Consider the following 19,927-nt stretch of genomic DNA (forward strand, 5'->3'; position numbering starts at 1 on the left):
TCACAAGTTAAGTAAAAGTGAATCAGAGCCCTCTCCAGGCTTCAGACTCCCAGTGTGTTATTGCTCTAAGCATAATCAAATATTTATTGAGGGCCTAGGCCAGGCCGGGAGTGAAAGAGATATGTAAGACAGACCCTTAGGACACATTTCTTATTAACAAAAAGTCTAAATTAAAAGGAAATTGAATCTATTTTGAGTTTCTATATGGGACAGCTATTTAAACTATTATATCTATGGTGGGCAGAACTCCACAGACCAAACCACAAATCCACAAGGACACCGTTAAGTAGAATTTCTTAAATCCTGAGAAGACAGGACTAGAATTTTAAACCACTTCTTTCACTTATCCATTTGTTACTTTTTCTGTTGCAGTTAAGACAGTGGGGGAAAAAAATGTTCGGAGAGAAAGACAGGAGCTAACCATCTTCCTTTAGAAAATCATCTACAACAATGTTACACTGCCTCTGTTTTTCTAAGCCTTCCATTGTCTCCTCCCTCCTTCTACCCTCACCCACCACAAGCATACACAAGCCTCATTCATCAAGACTGTAGGTTTATGTGTTCTTTTTTTCAAATCAGTAAACATTAAGATGTAATACATTCCCTAAGCAAATTTCATGGGTAAAAATTTCTGGAAGTCATACAAGTTTCTCACTTCACCTTCAGATATCTCCTGACTAATTTTCTTGGTAACAGTTAAGATGAGCCTGTCAGCGTTCAAATTTGTGTTCACAACAGACATGCTAGTGTTTGTGGATTCAAAAAAAAGAAAGTGACTAAAACATGGTTTTTCATCATAAATATGTTATAAAAAATGTGTTGATCTTTTAGTTGATTTGAAATGCTTTAAGCTCTTTTTATTGATGTTTCTCACTTGTTCCATATTAGATTTGAAATGGCTTCAAAAGTTATACTCTACAACTAGCTTAAACCCTGTAAGTTAATAAAGGCATTAGTGCAGAGGGGAAATAAGAGTAGGGAAAAACATGGTTAAAGCCAGGGGTGAGGATGACACACAAAAGACACACTTACTTGCCAGACAGAACTGGATCTGAATTGGGGCTCTTAGTAGTCTAGTAACTAAAGTAAACGGTGGGTTGGATCAGGTATAAAACCTGATGTATAGGGCGCCTGGGTGGCTCAGATGGTTAAGCGTCTGCCTTCCGCTCAGGTCATGATCCCAGGGTCCTGGGATCGAGTCCCGCATCGGGCTCCCTGCTCCTTGGGAGCCTGCTTCTCCCTCTGCCTCTCTCTCTCTCTCTCTCTGTCTCTCATGAATAAATAAATAAAATCTTTAAAAAAAAAACAAAAAACTGATGTATATGCTAAAAAAAAAGCTAATGGCTCAGGAGAAATTAGATCCTATTGCTGATGCTGAGAGATAAATGAAACTTTTCTCAAGAGTCTTCATAAATGAAAAATAAAATGTAGTCAGTGCTGTTGATGCTTATCATAAAGGGATTTATGGTTCTCATTTTTAAAAAGTCCTTCATTATAAATCAATGGCATAATACCAAGTATAGTTTAGTTAAAATAATCCCATGGAGTCCAAAACACAACTTCTTGATTGTACAAATTCAGATACGTTTTAAATTATCTATTCAATTACCTAGAGTGACTAGGTGGGGTCACTGGGAGCGGTCATTTTTCAGCCAAGCTAATTGCTGCCTTTTTTTTTTTTTCTTAATATAGTTTTTTGACATTGTGAAGGTCCAAGAAGCAAAACTATAGCCACACTTAAACTTTGCTCTAGAAGAGTAAAACATCCAACACACACTTCAAAGAAAGTTCTTCTAATATTGCTTATAAAAATATTTACAATCTAACACTAGTTAGGCACTGGACTAAGTTTTCAGATGCTGATTTACTAACACTGTAGGGAAGATATTCCCCACAACTGTTATAGTCGAGGAAAATGAGGCAAGGAAAACGTAAATAACTTGCCTAAAACTACAAAGGAGCACAGTGTTGTGGTTGAAATTACATGCAACTCTGCAATTGGGTTTGAGACCTTGTATGAAATACTTTTCAGGGACAGCTCTACATAAAAGTGCCAGGAGCATGAAAATAAATGTTAGAGGGGGAAAGTAATATGGTACAATTTCAGATGGAGATCCCAGACTCAACAGACTCCTATTCATAGGGTAGACATGATGTTTTACCATTGACTCAAATATCCACTAGCCTCCTTTACAAGTTTATGTAAATAGGAGTACATGCCCCACCCCCCTCCCCCCCACAACCACTCAAACCAACGATGCCCTGAATGAGAGGCCTGCTGCCGAAGGTATGGAGGGACAGGAATTCTAGGCACTGGCAGGGACTTTGTTCTGGGAGGAGAAGCTGCTGAGGGCCGTTTTGATTACAGCCTCCCCCACCCTCCTGTCCCAAACTCCCATCCAGCTGTGGTATACTACTCCAATACGTGCTACACTGTGTATTTGCGGCACGTGTCTATTAGTTTTTTACCCAGAATCCATTCTCCACTCCGCTTCTTACTACCTGAAAGAGCCCTGGTTTTTTTTCTGGTATTTGCATCAGGGGGCATACTGTTGGCTTATCTAAGTCAATTCTGATGGCCACATTCCCACTCCAAGTAATTGACTCAATCACGGACTTTTCACAACTCTGGCTAGTGAGAAATGAGGAAAAGTATGCTGGATGCCTTCTAGAGTAAATGGATAAAAGGAAATATACAAGAAAAAAGTCCCTTTTCCTTCCACTGGATAAGTGCCATATATGTACCTGTGTGTACTTGTGTGTATGTGAGGGGCACAGAGGCAAACAGACAAAAAAGAAGCCAAGAGAGGAAAACAGATACTAAGAAATGAGGCACACAGAAAGGAATAAATTTGTAAAAGGTCAAGGGAGAGAGGTAGGACAATAAATATCCGAGAAAAGGTAGAGGCGACCTCTGCCCCCCCTCCACACAAAAAAAATTATGTCAATACTATCATTTCCTAGAAGCTTAGAGGAAAGCCAATCTTGCTTTGCACAGTGTTTAGTACACTATCAAGAACATTTGAAGATTAATAGCCACTATTTGAGGACAAGAGTAAAATACTGGTTCAAAAATAGCAAGTCATACAGAGCAAAGACCAGCTTGAATAAATTTGGTATCTGTTTGCATCTACTGAATGTAGCTATATGCAAATCCAGATCATAATGATCTTATGAAAATGCATTTTTTTTTTTTTGCTCACATAAATATACTGCTAAACAGCTATGGCATTATATCTAGATCCAACTCTCAGATTCTATGCACATATTGCTAAATGTCAAATGTATTCATATTCATTTATATCTGAATGCTGCTTTGAATGGAAAACTATAAATCACCCATTCAAAAATAAAAACAAAAATAAAATGGATATGCAGCATTATTTAGCACCACAGATGAACCTTATTTATCTTGCAGTTAAGCAGCGAAGTGAATAAGCATTTTCAAACAGAAGCTCTGACTCTGAAAACTTAATAACTAAACTGTAAAAACGATAAGTTTCTTCAAAATACCTGAATTTTCCTCAAAATCTCAGTTATTGTTACACTATTATCTCTATTACCTATACTTATCTTAATTATTCTGTATCAAGCTGCTTTTATAAATTCCCCATAAATGGAGAAGTAGTTAAAAGGATGAATGACCCTAAATAAATTTGTTGAGTTCATTGTGTTGGTTCCATCATTTACCACCAGCCAAAGCATATAAATTTCCTTTCCTTCTCCTCACCAGCTAATCCTTCTCTGGTTTTTAATATTGGAATATGTCATGGCTCAGTCCCATTAAGTCCTGGGACCTCTTTTTTCTCATCCTCAGCAAAGCTCATGGCTTTATATACTATCTACTAACAACTCCCAAATATGTATCTCCCAGCTGGATCCCTGACCTGACCTCTGGATTTTTATATGGATTTTTATATGTAACTCTTTACTCAAAATCTCCACTTGGATATCTGATAGGTACATCAACTTTAAATGTCTAAATCTGATTTCTTCATCTTCCCCATTAATCCTGTCCCTTCTGAAGTCTTCCCCATTTCAATTCATGCCAACTCTTACCTTCCAGTTGCTCAGTCCAAGAACGTTGGTGTCATCCTTGCCCACTCACAATCTACAGATGTCCAAATAGCAAACAGCTCTACCTTCACAATATATTTGGAATCTGACCACTTCACACCCCTTCCACCCTGGTCCAGTGGGATTGTAAGAGGTAGTCAGTCTCCAGCACTGGTGTTCTCCTATCCCATGCACACACCACATACACACCATCTCTTGTCTTTCCCAAGAACAGTAATTGTTTCATGACTTACGTCTGATGGTGTTACTCCTCAGTTCAACTGTTCTCTTCCTATTTCACTGAGACCAGATCTCAGGATCTGACCCCTCTGACCTCATTTCCTATAACTCTTTCACTTGCTCATTCCATTCCAGCAACATTAGTCTGCATGCTTTTTCTGAACCGTGCAGGCATATTTACCCTTTTGTACTTACTGACTCTAACTGAAATGCTCTTCTTCCAGATATTCACGGAGCTCCAGACCTCCCCCCTTTCAGGTTTTACTTAATCACCTTCTTGGTAAGACCTTCCCTGACCCCCAATTTTAAATTTCACTGCTCCCAAACACTCCCTCTTCTCCGCACTTATCCTTATAGGACAATCAACTTAAATTTTAATTAATTAATTGTTTACTATTGTCTCCATCCACTAGAATGAGGGCCTGCTTTTCTTGACTGCTATCTCCCCACTGCCTGCAATAGTGTCTCTCTTACAGTCGGTCCTCAACAACATTTGTCGACAGGTTTCATTGAATACCTCTACCTTAAAGGTCATCTTATCATGACATAAAGTTGCATATCTCTCATTTTTATCTCCATTTTATATGATATAGTTCAGTCTATAGAGCCATTCATTATCTGCCCTCCTTGCAAGCTAGAGATGGTAAGGGTCACTAACAACTTGAAACATTGACTTCCCTTCATTCTTTAACTGCTATGGATTCTATCTTCCACCTACAACTCTCTCAAATTTACTCCCCTCTCTAACTCCTCAACTACCTCTTCAGTTCAGGCTCCCACTGGATCCACGCTGCCCAAACGATCAAGTCCATATTCCTCATCCTGACAGACAACAAGGCTCCCTAACTGACTGTGGCCTATCTTTATAGCCACATCTCCTTATCTCCCCTATACGTGCTCCCTATACATCAACCTAGTTTTCTCAGTTTAGCATGCTTCTTGAGCTTTTGCTGCTTTTCATAATACTGACTGTACATGCAATATGCTCCCTGATCTTCAAGGAAAAATTCTGAAGTCATTTTACAGAAGCCATCTCAAATATTACTTCTATAAAGTCATCAAAATAACAGCAGCTAACAACCACTGAGTGCTTACTAGGATTCAAATAATTGACTTACACTGTACCATTTAACCCTTAAACAAATCTATTAGAAAGGTACTAATAACTTCCCCCAAATTATACATGACAAAACAAGGCTAAAAGAAGTTAGGAAACATGTCCTAGGTCATAGACTTAATAAGCAGATGAGCTAGGACTGGATCCTACATCTACCTAATTCCAAAGCCTAAATGTCAAAACTGAAAAAACAGCTGAGCTGACTTTAAATGGGTATTCTGAAAGTCTTTACTGAGTTTAGGTCATTTTAAAACGATGTATTTTATTGTTGTGAGATAAGAACTACAAACCACAAGCTCTAAGAAGCTGCCACTTTATAACTACCCAGATAATAAATCAAAGAATTCACTCTAAAGCACTGTTTTTAGTTTGCAGGCAAACACATAATTTTTGTAGGCATATTTGTGTGATGAGAAAAACTAACAATAATACCATTATTGTCAATTTACAGCATTTACAAAATTACAGGCAAGGTAAAAGTCCAGAACCTTGTTTCTGTGTGCCATGAAGCCCACATAACCGTCACCTGATATGTCTAAAAGGACCTCTGGAATGTTACAACTCTGCTCATTTCTACCCAATAATTATAACTCTCCTAGTTTTTGCCCTTCTTGGTAAAGCTTCATTTCACGGACCTTTTCATTATGAGTTGCTTTGCTGGGTTTGCATATAGCATCCCACCCAAAGGTGACTTTGATGGGGCCTCCAAATGCAGCCCCGGCAGGTCTCCATAGAAATGGCCCCAGGGTTGTCTCCAAAGTGGCCCTGCTTGAGTTGCCATGGTAAACAACCAGGCTAGATTGCTATATTCAGTTCTCTGCCAGGGTCGCCATGGTGACTGCAAAGGATGGCTCCTTAGAAGGACCTCACAAGGGCGCGTTTCCATGGTGACCCTATCCTGCATATTTCTAAGCAACTTCCCTCTGGTTGTTCTGTGACCAATCATGGCAGGTTCATTCTGAGAGTCACCCTGGACAGTTTCTCCCAAAGATACCGTCATAACACATAGGCATTTGGAAGTGAGGTCTGTAAACAAATAAACTGCTTGAAAACGTAAATGGTACCATTCATAAATCATTAAATTAGTCCCTATACGTTTTAGGAAGGATCTGTTTTGATGGGTAACAAAAAAAAAAAACAACAAAAAAAACCATTTGCAACGTCTGTTAAATGTGTCCATTTCAAATCTTAATTTAAAATATCTTACAGAGTATAATGCAGATAATTAAAGTTTCAAATTTCTCCAATCCTACAACATAGCAGATAACTAGGTAAAAAATACTTTATAGTGGATATGACACATACACATAAAATGAAATCATAAATACAGATGGATCATTAGGTTATAATGAGATATCAAGGAAATTTTTATAGAGCAAAAGACAAAATATTTGCAAGTCAAATGAAAAAAAAATGTGTTTTTTTAGTTGAGTTGGGAAAGCCTAGCCGTATTTGGGCCCAAGCTATTTTTTCCTGTATTTTTGTGGTTGGAACAATCTCAATTACTCTTCCTTTCAATTTAAAATATGAATATAAACCATTCTGAACAGATGCTTGGTTTTTAAGCCATGTAACTATTCTCCTGAAACTTTAAAATACTGTACTTTATCTAGTATTTAGTGAAGGGCAAATTTTATCTAATTGCTAATTTTTCAGTATCTTTAAAAATTACCTAACAAATAAAAAGAATCCACAGTTCAAAAGATACAATTATAATTTCTGTACACGTGCCCATTCTTTTTTGTTCTTTCCAAGTGACTCTTTAAATTTATACACACACACACACACACACACACACACACACTCCCTATTGTGAAGAAAAGGTTAACCTTGGGTTTCCTCTTTTTTTCTCCTCATCTTGAGGTAACGGCAAACATGATTTTCCCCACTGAGCATTAGTTCCATTGGCTTTACATTTCCCATTATTTTCTTTCTCAGATGCCATTCTCCTACTCTGTCCACTGCAGTCCACCACTGCCCATTCACCTTCCATCCAGGAGAAAGAACTTTGAGTTTGAAAAACAAAAATAGTTCAAGGAAGATGAGGATAATTCATAGTCACTTCCTGGTGAAGGCTCGATGTTCTACACAAAGTCTGAATTTGTAGAGACTTCTTGCTTTAAGCCTTCAGCGTATTTTTGTGAATCAGAGCCATCACTGCAATTTTCATTCATTCATTTATTCACTAAATTTTTATTGAGCAGCTACACAATATCTCTGGCACTGTTTTAGGGGCTGAGAACACTTCGGGAATCAAATAAAAAATTCCTGCCTTTCAGGTGCTTAGATTATAGACAGGGAGAGAGAGAAAGATAGTAAGTACAAAGAAAACCAGTAAGTACAAAATCGTATCTCTTGTTAGAAAATGATTAAAGTCAGGGAGAAAATTAAAGCAGAGAAGAGGGAGGCTGACCCCAAGCCAGGATGGGATGGGGGCTATGATACTAGGATTAATGGAGGGTTTTAAGAACTCCCCACGCAACTGCCATAAGCATACTCAATATTGTACTCAATACTAAACAAAATCCTTACGTTAAAAAGGATCATAGAGAATTCAACAGAAGTTAACCAAAGTAATACTCAATTTTTCCCACTTTTATACTTGTTCTCTGGGAGGCAGCAGTCTGAGGAAGGCAAGTGATAACACCTCTGAGCCTACTTCTGCTTCAAGAACTATATGAACTTAGGAGAGTTACTCCACCTTGAAAGCCTCTTTCTCAATTTTAAAATGAGAATAATAATTCCAAGGTGAAAGTAGTACTCTGAAGATATGCAAAGACAATAAAATATAAATACTAAAATATTGCGGGTGATACGATAGTGTCTGGAATCAGCATGAGAACACTTCAGAAAAAAGGTGAGGAAAGAGACAGATGAAGAAAGGCAGACAAAATGTTGGAAATGAATGAAGCCCAGTGATGGGTATACGAATTTATTATATCACTTTTTATGTTTGAAATTTTCCATAAAAATCTACTGCAAGGAAAGGATGAAACTTGAAAGCAAAGACACTTCCTCTCTAAAGGTTTTGACAAGAACTACGGAAAACTGTACAGGAACATTGACTTATTTGTATAAAAACCTTACATAATGAGCAAAAAATGGATTTATCTACTAACCTTCTGGAACAATGTTAGGTACTTTCCATACCTTCTACTAACACTTAAAAAAAATTTAACTTCAAACTTTACTCATAATAAGAGACAAAATATAAGATGGAAAAGCAGAAAAGCATCATTGTTTAGCTTGCAGACTCAATGGGTACTCAATGTATAATCAGTTTTTAGAAGAAAGTTTAGTATCATTTGCTGAATCCTTAAAAACAAGCATGCAATGGAGTTCTACACTGCTAATAAAAATTTAAGACAATGAATTCTATATGATTAAGATCAAGAAACTTAAAAACTTACCAGATCAGTATCTGCCTTTTTATACGTCAAAGCTTCCACTTTGGAATCCAGTTCTGCTTGTATTTGGTCTCTCCTTTTCATAACACCCTTCATATCAAAACACAAGGACGGAATAGGTTGCACTTAGGTTTAATAATATTTGTATGACAAAAAATATACACTTTAGAATATAAATAGCATCTCTTCCCCCAAGTCATCAGTCATTTGGGATTACAATGACTTAAAGAAAAAAAAATTTTTTTAATCTCTAAAAGCTAAACTGAAAGCAAGCATTTAAGAGACTTTTGCCCCCCTCCCCAAATCTTTTATTCATTTTCCCAATATACATCTTCCTGGGTTAGGTATTTTATGTACAACTCTTGATGGAACACCCTAGACATACACAGTTCTTCACAAAGAGCAAAAAAGCAAAACAAATAATCAAACAACAAAAAAAAATCTGTGAGAGCACTGAAAAGACATGCGATAGTGTAAAGTGGTTGCAGTTGGGACGTCACATGGGCCACTCACCTAAAATGTCTGTAATAATTGGTAGCCCACTTATCCAATTCCAAAGGCATGGTTAATCAAAGAGTTAATTATAGTGGGGAATCAGAAAACTGAAGTGTGCACTCACATTCTGAGACTCTGTCTTAGCTTAAAATGTATCTATATTAATCAATTAGCCAAGCTTTTGATGAGAAATCACAGCCTCTTCTCTGACTGTGAGGAGTTCCATCTTGTTTTCTTGCGTAATCATGATTTCATGTTTTGGTGTCTTTAAAACACCCTTGTGAGGCAATTTGAGTGCAGAATTCACCTTCACCTTTTATAATGTTTGCCAGTCTTTTACAATGTCTTTCCCTGAGTGACTCACTTTTCTTCCAAGACACGCTCCTTGGGCTAATTTATGGACCCAAGGACTCATTTTATTTGTACTCATTTTCACTGGTTTTCACAATATTAGTTTAAGTAATAAAATTGTGATAATGAACACAAGTGGCCTAAACAGGTTAAGGAAGAAAAATGAAAACAAGTTCCAGGTAAGTGAACAATTCAACCAGAAAGAGTAGAAATGCAGGACGTACAAGAGAAGAGCCTTAATGAGGCACAGGTCATTTAGGGGTTTTCAGAGGAAGGTTAAGAACCTACCTATAATACAGTTAAATGGAGGCCAGATAAGATGGCTATAGTATTTGGGAATTGAGAGGCATTAAGGATAAAAAGCACCCTGAAAATTACTCAGTCTAGTTTTGTGCCTGGTGGAATCACTCTTAAAACACTCAAAAGAGATAAACCTTTCTTGTATTTTCAAAGAAATCAATAGAAAATTCAGCTAATTATCACAGATATTTTACATTTATTTCAATGTTTCATTGCCATTACTATCAGGAACCCCTTCCTTTCTCTAACCCAAATGACATGTACTACAATTTAGTCTCATTTAAGGTCTGTTTCCATAAATATGAAGTACTGTGCTTCACATAGGTAGAAATAGTTTAAGAGTTTGCTTCAGAAGACGAATAGTAAAATTATACAAATTTAATCATTTTGTCAAGGCATACACTTCATTATTTTAGCTCACACTGAAGAAAACCTTCCAATACAAAACAGACCAGAACTGCAATATAAATGCTACTGATTATGCCCTGGGAATCTACAAAATAATATAATCAAATGAGAACCTACAAAATAGTTCTTTCTGGTTACTATTATTAATTTTTCCACACTTATAATGATATATGACTTCAATTACATAATTTTCATCTTGACATAATAAAGAGAAAAACATCTAATTAAGGGAAAATACACTATTTTTAATTATACAAATCAGAACTCTTTGAAAAGCCACACAAGGAGGATATCAATAATGAAGCAAAACAATGAAATGTAGCCAAGGAGATTGATGGAGACAAGGAGGAGACTCCTCCACAGTGAAACCTCAGAGGCTTTTGGGAAGCCAGAAGGGTCTGTTTAAAGAAGACCCCAATAAAAGCAAGTAACGGCAGCAACCTGAAATATCTACAAAATATTTAATGGCTCTGAAAGAAAAACCTAAATGTGATAAGCACAAAAGGGGCAGATCTCATGCTGAAAGGCTAAGAGAGTTTTTCTTACCAAGACAGAAGCAAAATTAAAAAAAAAAAAAAAAAAAAAATTCCCTCCAAACCAAGAGTACATGAAAACATGGCTCCGATTAGAAATGGCAGAAGAAATGGACTATATCTGAATGTAAGCAGACTCCTGCCCCCACGGCCACGCTAAAACACCAGAACCCCGAGGGTACCAGTTTGTGCCAAGGTACTGTGCGCAGAGGATAACACAGGATGAAAAACATTAGCTCTGCAGATAGCATTGCTAAATCCCAAATATCTGGAAACCTTAACTTGAATTGAGGAGGTTAAATGCAAAACTTTGATATAAGAGGAAGAGAAGCCTTTGCAACCAGTGAAAGAAACACATTTTAACTTAAAGGATTTCTTTTTAGAAGCACCCAGAAAACAGAACAAACATCAAGATCCACTCAAGTACTTTGTACATAATGATAAATGAATTGCTAAATCAAATGTACCTAGAAGGGGGTAAGCAACTCTTTCATGAAAAGAAATTTCTAAAGCACTAAAAATTTTTAAAGTAAACTTTTAAAAGCTTGGAAAAACTAATCATATCCTCTATGTAAATCTTGACTGAGGATGTTTCAGATCTACGTGTAATCTTACACGTCCTTGTTGCTATTGAGTATTCTGCCTTTTATTAACATATTCTGCTACTCATCAGTTCACTCACATAGTGAACAAATATTTATGGAGTATCTTTATATGCAAAGCATTCTGCTCAGACAGGAGGACAGTGGTGAAACAAGAGAAATAGAAACCACCTTTGTAAAGCTTATAATCAGGCTGCGGACTAAGGCGAAAGTGTAACAAGGCATTCTTACCATTACCATTTCACTGTAAAGCACATACTCATGTACAGCAGGAAGCAGGGCCTCTGAGAGTCCAGACATCCGTTTCTCAGTGGCCTGACAGCATTGGTCAAGGCATCTGGCAACCCCTTTTAGGCTATCAACCAGATCTTCTTCTGAGGCTGACCACAAAACATGAATCGGGCCGTATTCTTTCATTTCATCAGAATATTCTAAAAACAAAAATTAAGTCCTTCAATTTATAGAAGCTTCAAAAGCCCCTATACTAAAGACAGTAAGAAAGTTATTTTTTTCATTGTGCATATATTCTCCCAAATGCACATAAAAAGATGGATATTCTCTTTCATCAAATTGAGCGGTCATTCCAATCCACTCAGGCGAGTTCTTGAATGACTACTGTCCAAGAGTGATCAGCAACAGCCACCTTTTTCACTCTCAAAAGTATCCTGGCTTAGAATATAAATTATACGATCACCGTCATCTATCATGGACATCTGCCTACCAAATAAACTATACCTCAGTGTCTCAGAGGCAACATTACCTAAACAAACTTGTCTTCTTTCTCCCCTTCTCCTGAATATATATCCTACTTAACAGTAATTGTTTCCAGTGATCTAAGCAAAAAATCCAGGTATCATCCTATACACATACCTGCACAGAGTTACTCAATCACCAATTCCAATATTTCTTAATATCCATCCATCCACCCATCCATCCATCCATCCATCCATCTATTCTTGCTTCCACTGTCATCAGCTCATCAGCATCTATAACTACACTACCGCAAGGGACTTCTAACTATTCTCCTTCTTTTAATTTTTGTCACAGTATACAAACATTGAAGCTTCTCAACTGAATTAGAAACCTTTATGATCAGTCCCTACATTGCCTCTCCAGGTCCAACCCTTGAGATTCTCTCCCAAAGATATTTTAATTCAGGCCAAAATAATTACTCATTCATGAATATCTCATGATTTCTCCTCATTTAAACATTACAGATATCCCTTTGCCTTGCCCTTTGCCATTCCTACCATCTGACAAGCTACTTCTAATCCTTTAAATCCTAGCACAAATAAATTCCTTCTGATTCTATTCCAAAAGATTTGTAGATGCTTTCTCCTCAATGAGCTGATCATAATTTTATATTTCTATTAATGCCTATCATAATTTTATGCTTGTATTATTCCCTTCTATTATAATTGCTTGCATATCATATGCTCCTAGGCCCTATGCTCCTTAAAACAGGGGCTGAGTCTCATTATTTTCTTTTATCTCAAAGCCTGTGTTCAATAAATATTCTCATATTAGTGAGAGAACAAATGAACAACAAAAGATTATTCAGTGCTTGATAAGCCATTAATTCAAAAATTTGGATTTCATTTTAAAATCTGAATATTTTTACATTTTTTCTTTTGTACTATCAGCTTTGATAAATAATAGCTTTTTATGGTAGAGAATGTATAAGCAGTGAGCAATTTTTTGTCTAATATCCATTAAATACAATGAAATTCTCTATATTTTATCATCTTACTACTCATTAGGGTTAGTTGAAATATGTCATATTACTCTAAACTATTAAAATATCAAAAGTTCATATGATCAAGCAAGCTGAAAAATATTTTTAAAAATTTAAAAATAACGGAAATATTAGTTGTCACTGAATAAAGGTATTAGGTTTCATGACCACTAGAGCCTTTCCAATTGCACCCTCCTGATCTAGGCCTATCCTTTGTTTTAAGTAATGGCCATATTAAATTAATATTTCTAGCAAAGAAAAATGTTTTCCTTTATCTCTTTTTCTCAATTTTTGTATACATCAGTGTGTATCATTAAACCCTGCAATATTTATGCTTATATAGAGAGCTTTCCTAAAATTCTACTGTGCTTACACAGCACTCAGATCACATTTATATGCAAACACTTAATGAGTTGCACTGTAATGTCTATTAATATATCTGTTTCTCCAACTAGACTCTGAGCTCAAGGACAGGTACCATTTTATTCCTCCTTTAGCCTCCAGTACAGAGAAGGATCACAGCATGTGATCAGTACAAATATGGCAAATAAACTGGAGAACACAAAAGAAAACAAGATCAAAGAAAAAACTTGAATAAAACAACTTTTAAGATTTTATTTATTTATTTGAGAGAGAGAGAGAGCACGAGCAGAGGAGGGGCAAAGGGAGAGGGAGAAGCAGACTCCCTGCTGAGCAGGGAGTCTGACCAGGCTCTATCCCAGGACCCTGAGCCAAAGGCAGACACTTAACCAACTGAGCCACCCAGGCGCCCCAAAACTTGAATAAGAAATTTTTAAAAAGAGAAACCACTAGTTATGATCACCAAATTTTCATGATTTGAATATGAATGAAACGTCCTATATAGCTTAGGCTCCCAAGGCTACAAATGAAAACATTCCAACATTTTGAATAGAATCTGACAAGTGGGCTTCACATTGGAAAGACTAAGAAATCCCTCAAGTTTGGGCCAGTGGCAATCACTCCCTGAAAATTAGAACTCAAATTTATAATCTACCATAAAATCCAGCTTTCCTTCTGAGCATTTCACCAACTTTAGAGTATACCAAAGATTTTAAAACTATTCCCTTGCACCAGCAAATGTGAAGCATCACATTGATATTCTACAAAACTCCTACATCTCAAGAGTTTCCAGCGGCTTCTCTGAATCACTATCCCACTTAACTATGCATCAAGAATATACTTAACAGAACTAGAATCACAGAACCCACTCAAAACAATTAGCCTCTTGAGATTAAAAAAAAAAAAAAAAAAAAAGACAAATGGTAAATAACAAGGGCAGACCAATAAGTCTTAAGAGAAATTATTAAACTATATTCAGTTACCACATGACATCATCAAGTATCAGTGCATTGGAAAAAAAAGGTAAAGGGAAACGTACATTCAGCTATAACAATTTTTTCTATATTTCTTTTGATAACCAACTGATTCTTGATAAAGCAAATTTTCCTACCACCAAATGATATGTTAATTCATTTATTTTTTCAATCATTGAACAGGTTTTAGTTGAGCACCTACTATGTGTTAAGTACTATCTAGATACTAGAAATAAAATAAATCTTTTCCCTTTTTGGTTCTGATGGAATTTACTGTTTAATGGGGGAACCCAGAAAATAACAACAAAAAAAATAATAATAAGCCATCAATATAGAGACTCTCAAACCAATTTATATTAGGAAGTAATATAAATTGACTTAGCCACCTATTTTTAATGTAGTTAAATGCAATTAGAAAATTAGCAAAAAGTCATCATGGAATTGGAAAAAAAATCATCATGGAATAAAGTCTAACTTATAAACTGAAAAAAATAAGAAAACTGAAAAAGGAAATGGTGACAGAAAATAGAAAGAGGGACCTAATTTCCAATATATACATTTCTCTGCCATGCTGGGACAGGCCCAATAGAGAGTACTTGTTCCAAAAATACCACTAGGAAATGTGGAAACCTGATTTTCTTAAACATCACCTTTTTGATTTTAAGCTATGATCCATGTTGTACATTTGAGACCGACTTCATACAACTACATTCAAAATCTGAAGCTCAGGGCTTACTTTGCCACTATTACTTTAAAAATGGGAACAAGAATAGCTAGCGATTGATTAACGCAAATGGGGACTGGCCATGACTACCTTCAAAATCGTATAGAAATCAAAGATGTTCTCAGTAGGTCTGGGCATAAGCCACACTTGAAGGTGAAATTCTAACTTAATGTTATGTGATTCCTCATGTAAGGAGCTTAGACATCACTCCTCAGTCTTAACAAGTAAAATGCTGAAGAGACTGAAAAATGAACACCTTTTCTTGACTCTGGAAGATAGGAGAGGACACAGGACAAACCATTGCCCTCAAGGTTGGAAAGACAGGTGAATACAAGGAATTGTGGGTTCCTGGGCGTACACTAAAGAGTGGAACCACCTCCAGCCACCCACTGCTGGGGTAGGGAGACTGCAACTGTGATTGAGGGACTGCTGGGGGCTCAGGGTGGACAACTTTAAGAGTTAAAACCTTCAGGAGGACCCAGTCATGGGGGGCCCCCACAATATTGTGGGATTTACCCGGAGGAGTTCAACGAGGTTCCCACAGTAAATACCGAATAAAAACCACTCCTGCTTCTTGCAAGGGAAAATGAACCATTTTGAAATAGCCAGAGCATCTGTTCTTCTCAACAAAGGCCTGCCCTCAGGGGACACTAGTTAACCAGAGAAAGGAAGATACTCAACTCCAGCCCACTCTGGCCATTCTGTCCCCACGAAGCAGGGAGGGGAAAACTGAGAAACTCGTGAAGTTCACAGTCCAGAAGCACAGGCTCTCACTAAAAGACTGAGACCTGATGGCAAAACTATAGAACCTTTCAGGTATAACAATTTCTTCTATATTTAGAACTATAGACCTCTTCTATATTTAAAACTATAGAAGCTTTCTCCTCCCCCATGCCTTACTTAGAGCATTACTAAAGGCCTGTTTACAGCAGTTCCTTTTACCCAGCAGCACGTCTGGCTATTAAGGAAAAAAAAGCCACAAGGCATAATAAAAGGCAAATAAAAAAGATAATTTAAAGAGACAAGCAAGCATCAGAATCGGACAGGGCAGGGACCTTGAAAAGATCAGACCAGGAATTTAAAGCAACGCTCTAATGGAGAAAGTAAACGGCATGCAAGAACAGATGCGGGCTGTAAGCAGAGAGACGGAAGTCTTAAGAGAGAACCAGGAAGAAATGCTAACTTCACGTGGCTTTACTACACCAGCAAATGTGAAGATCTGTCAGAAACTGAACAACTTTGTGATCACATTCCAGTGATTCTACATACCCCTTTCTTCCTTGTAAATTCTCTGAGATATTTTATCTATCAAATTTATTTTCTGGCTAAATATTTCAATAAAGTTATTCATTTCCATGAACTCCTCCGGGCGGCTTTTCGCTCCTCTCATTGATAACGCGACAGCTCTGACTGTCTGCCCCATCCTGCTGAGCAATCCAGGCCCTTGCTTCTTGTGAGAAGACAGTTCCTAGAAACAGACAGACAGACAGACAAATGAAATATTTGTGCTGAAGCAAATATTCCAATATTCCCAACAAAAGGAAATCTGACCGGAAGTAGAGAGAATAAAAATGTTCCATATACTTTTTTTTTCACGTAGTTTGAAGCAGCTGAGTTTTAATGGGGCACAGTTCTTCCTCTAAGTCTGCCTTCTTGATAATATTCCTTTTCAAAGTACTCGTGTGAAACATGTATACCTGCTTCCTCTCAGCATGGATCTTTAAAAGAACGAGGTTTAACAAAGGGGATCGTGCTTAAGATGTTGGAAAAGATAAGAGGATAATATGAAATGCAATCTGTATTTTATAGCAGGAATCTAATGGGAAAATGATTGAGAGAAGATTTCTTAGGGTCTAAACTACTCCCTGAAAAAAAAAAAAAAAAAGGAAAATTTCATTAATTCTTCAGTTATAACAATAGCTAACATGTATTGAGAGCTTAGTATGTTCCAGGAACTACACTCACATTTTTTTCATCTATAACTCATAATAACACTATGAGGTAGGTTCTATTATTATCCTCATTTTACAGAAGAAAATACAAGCACAGGAAGGTTAGGGAGCTTGCTCTAAGTCCAAGAGCAATTAAGTGCTGAACAAGGATCAGTCTGACTCCAGAGGCTTCACAGCTCAGCACTAACTAGCTTTGTCTTCGTACTGTTTCTACAGTAGTTTGTAAATAGATACTCCCTGACCATAGAGAGCTCTTCAGTCAACTGAAGTTGGGTAAACTGTGACACTACCTCTACTTGCTGGCTGGCTGTAGAGAAAGATTTTTAAGAATGTATGTAGCAGGCTGTTTCATAGTTAATCTGGGAGGGAGGGCTACAGACTTGCAAAAAGAAGAAATGCAAGAAAAGGATACACCACACAAAAGTAACCCTTTAGAAGTACAGCATATTGAAAAAGAACACCAAGAAGAAGACCAAGGGATCCTGGTGATGGTTATACCACTTGTAAACGTAGGTTTGGGATCAAATAAAAGTTGATCAAATAAAAGGTTACCCACCACGAAAAAAAAAAATCTATAAATAATACTGTTGACTACCAAGTCCACAGATAAAAATATTATTATGTATTATTTACCCAAATATTAAATAACACATTTTCCAGATTTTCTTTCCTGAAGGTCTTACACAGAACACATAGAAGGTAAACTTGTTTGCCTCTAAGTCAGTATGATTTTATGAGCATATAACCACAGATGCCACCCCCTGACCAGGTAACACATCTCTCTGGGAGTGCTACAGCATCTCTTGATATAGTTAACATTATCAGAGACAGCACAAGTCACAACTGGCAAGCTATTATTGTGAATGTTGACTACAGAGAATGTTTCTAGCAGCGTCTAAGGCTCTGGAGTCAGGCCACAAATTCATTTCACAGAAGTCTCAAAGGGCTTCCAAAAAGTAGTACTATCTGTCAAGACTGAGACGAAACACTTTCAAGCCTCTGTCACTTAGGCAACAACTGAGAGATATAAAACTCAATATTGGTCAGCAATCATTTCATATTGACCATCTTCCCTATCCATTCTTTTTCTTGGTGAGTTATATTCTCATAGGTGACAAGAAAAAAGAAGAGGAACACATAAAGTTTCTGGATTAGAAATAGATACACCCCCTTCCCTTCATTAGGTAATTGAAAGAAAAATAAGAAAACTGTACTCTCTATCTGGCTATCCATCCAACCATCTATCCATTTAATAAAGACTTTTATCCTAACTTGAAAAGTCCTAACCCATTATAAAAGAAATATATTTGTATATGTTCAGTATTAGCTATATATGCAAGGAATACCCTGACATTATAAAAAAATCAGCTACCAAGAGAAATATAATATGTGTATGTGAGGAAGATAAAAGATGTCTGTGATGTTTACATGTAGATTTGACACAGGGTTAAATCTGAAGGATATCTCTCGAAGGTCTGATAATCCATCTTAATTCAAGGACGCTGCTGCCTGATTTAAAGATAAACAAGAGGAAGCGTACAACCTACGATACATAAAGACACTAAAGGATTATATGAGTATAAATCAAAATTCTTTACCCAAGCTTGTGCAGTAAGAAACACTTTGAAGTCTTCATTAAATGTTAAAGTTGGATGATCAGCAATTCGGTTCAGGAATTTCTGCAGTGCCTTCCTGCGTGTCTCGATGAAGTCATCATTAAAGCGTTCCACCATTCCTTTCACGATAAACTTCTCAGGCAACGGCTGAGGCAAAAAAATTTTAAAACGTATCTGAGCATTATGTGGCATGGGATTACAAGAAATTCTGTACTCTTCCTTTCTGGAAGACTGTTCAAACACGTGATGATTTCTTATAAAAATAATTTTTCAAGATTCACAATGCCAGAACCAAAACCTGCAAAATCTTAACATATTTAGAATAGTTTAGAAAAACAAATCTGTATATAGATTGAATGTTTAAGAGCAAATGTTTCTAAGATCAATGAGTTACACTAAATTTAAAGGTCTGACATTAGGTTTTCAGCATTCTAATGATTCACAAGACAAAATGGTAGCCACCCTATGGAAAAAAAAAATGTAGACTTACTGGAATAATCAGAGTGGGGTGTGCTTCTTCAAGTTTTCCTTTCAACCAAAGGAAATCTTGATAACGTCTCCTAACTTCAAATTCACTGGAGTCAAATTCCCCACGAGATGTCTGAAGAAAGAAGGAGAAAATAACAGCACACGCAATATGAGACTGAAGACATTTGCCTAATGTTATTTTAGACATTCTGAAATAAATGGGTCTCTAAGAAAAATTAACAAATTCTAATTATTCAGTGTTTGTCAGCCTGTACTTTTTTTGCAGTCATCAATTCATGTAGCAGATGAAACAAAGCAAACTTTTCAGTATTTCCAGAAAGAAAGCAAACATCATGCTCAAATTTAAAATCCAAACTGAAAAATCTGTCTTAGAGCAGCCATCTGCCTTCCACAAGATTTTAACTACGATTATATTTGGCGTGACTTTCTTGCTAACAAGAAAGTGTGTTCTGAATTTAGGTTTCAAATATATTTTTCTCAAGATGATTAGAATTCAGAATTTGAGGAAAGTTCTATTTTTGTAATTTGGAAAATAACCTGAACATAACTGAGAAAAAAATGTTTTCCT

At 36.6% G+C, this 19,927-nt stretch overlaps 1 protein-coding gene across 8 annotated transcripts in view; it reads right to left on the bottom strand.

Annotated features, from left to right (window-relative positions):
• The window catches only part of SNX7 (sorting nexin 7), a 168,877-nt gene that overhangs the window by 116,108 nt on the left and 32,842 nt on the right, over positions 1-19,927 (bottom strand). For all 8 annotated transcript variants that reach the window (XR_006794438.3, XM_064588769.1, XM_045897129.3 and 5 more), the window contains exons 3-7: positions 19,361-19,471; positions 18,853-19,017; positions 16,572-16,770; positions 11,741-11,940; positions 8,824-8,910 (exon numbers count right to left, since the gene is read on the bottom strand). Coding sequence is in view for 7 of the 8 variants with exons in the window: in XM_064588769.1 (XP_064444839.1) it covers positions 8,824-8,910; positions 11,741-11,940; positions 16,572-16,770; positions 18,853-19,017; positions 19,361-19,471 (762 nt within the window). In the remaining variant the exon portion in view is untranslated. The remainder of the gene's footprint in view (positions 1-8,823; positions 8,911-11,740; positions 11,941-16,571; positions 16,771-18,852; positions 19,018-19,360; positions 19,472-19,927) is intronic.

This window comes from Mirounga angustirostris, unplaced genomic scaffold (assembly GCF_029215605.1).
Source record: "Mirounga angustirostris isolate CCGP_5_RB_7025 unplaced genomic scaffold, mMirAng1.0.hap1 SCAF_4, whole genome shotgun sequence".
Lineage (NCBI taxonomy): Eukaryota > Metazoa > Chordata > Mammalia > Carnivora > Phocidae > Mirounga > Mirounga angustirostris.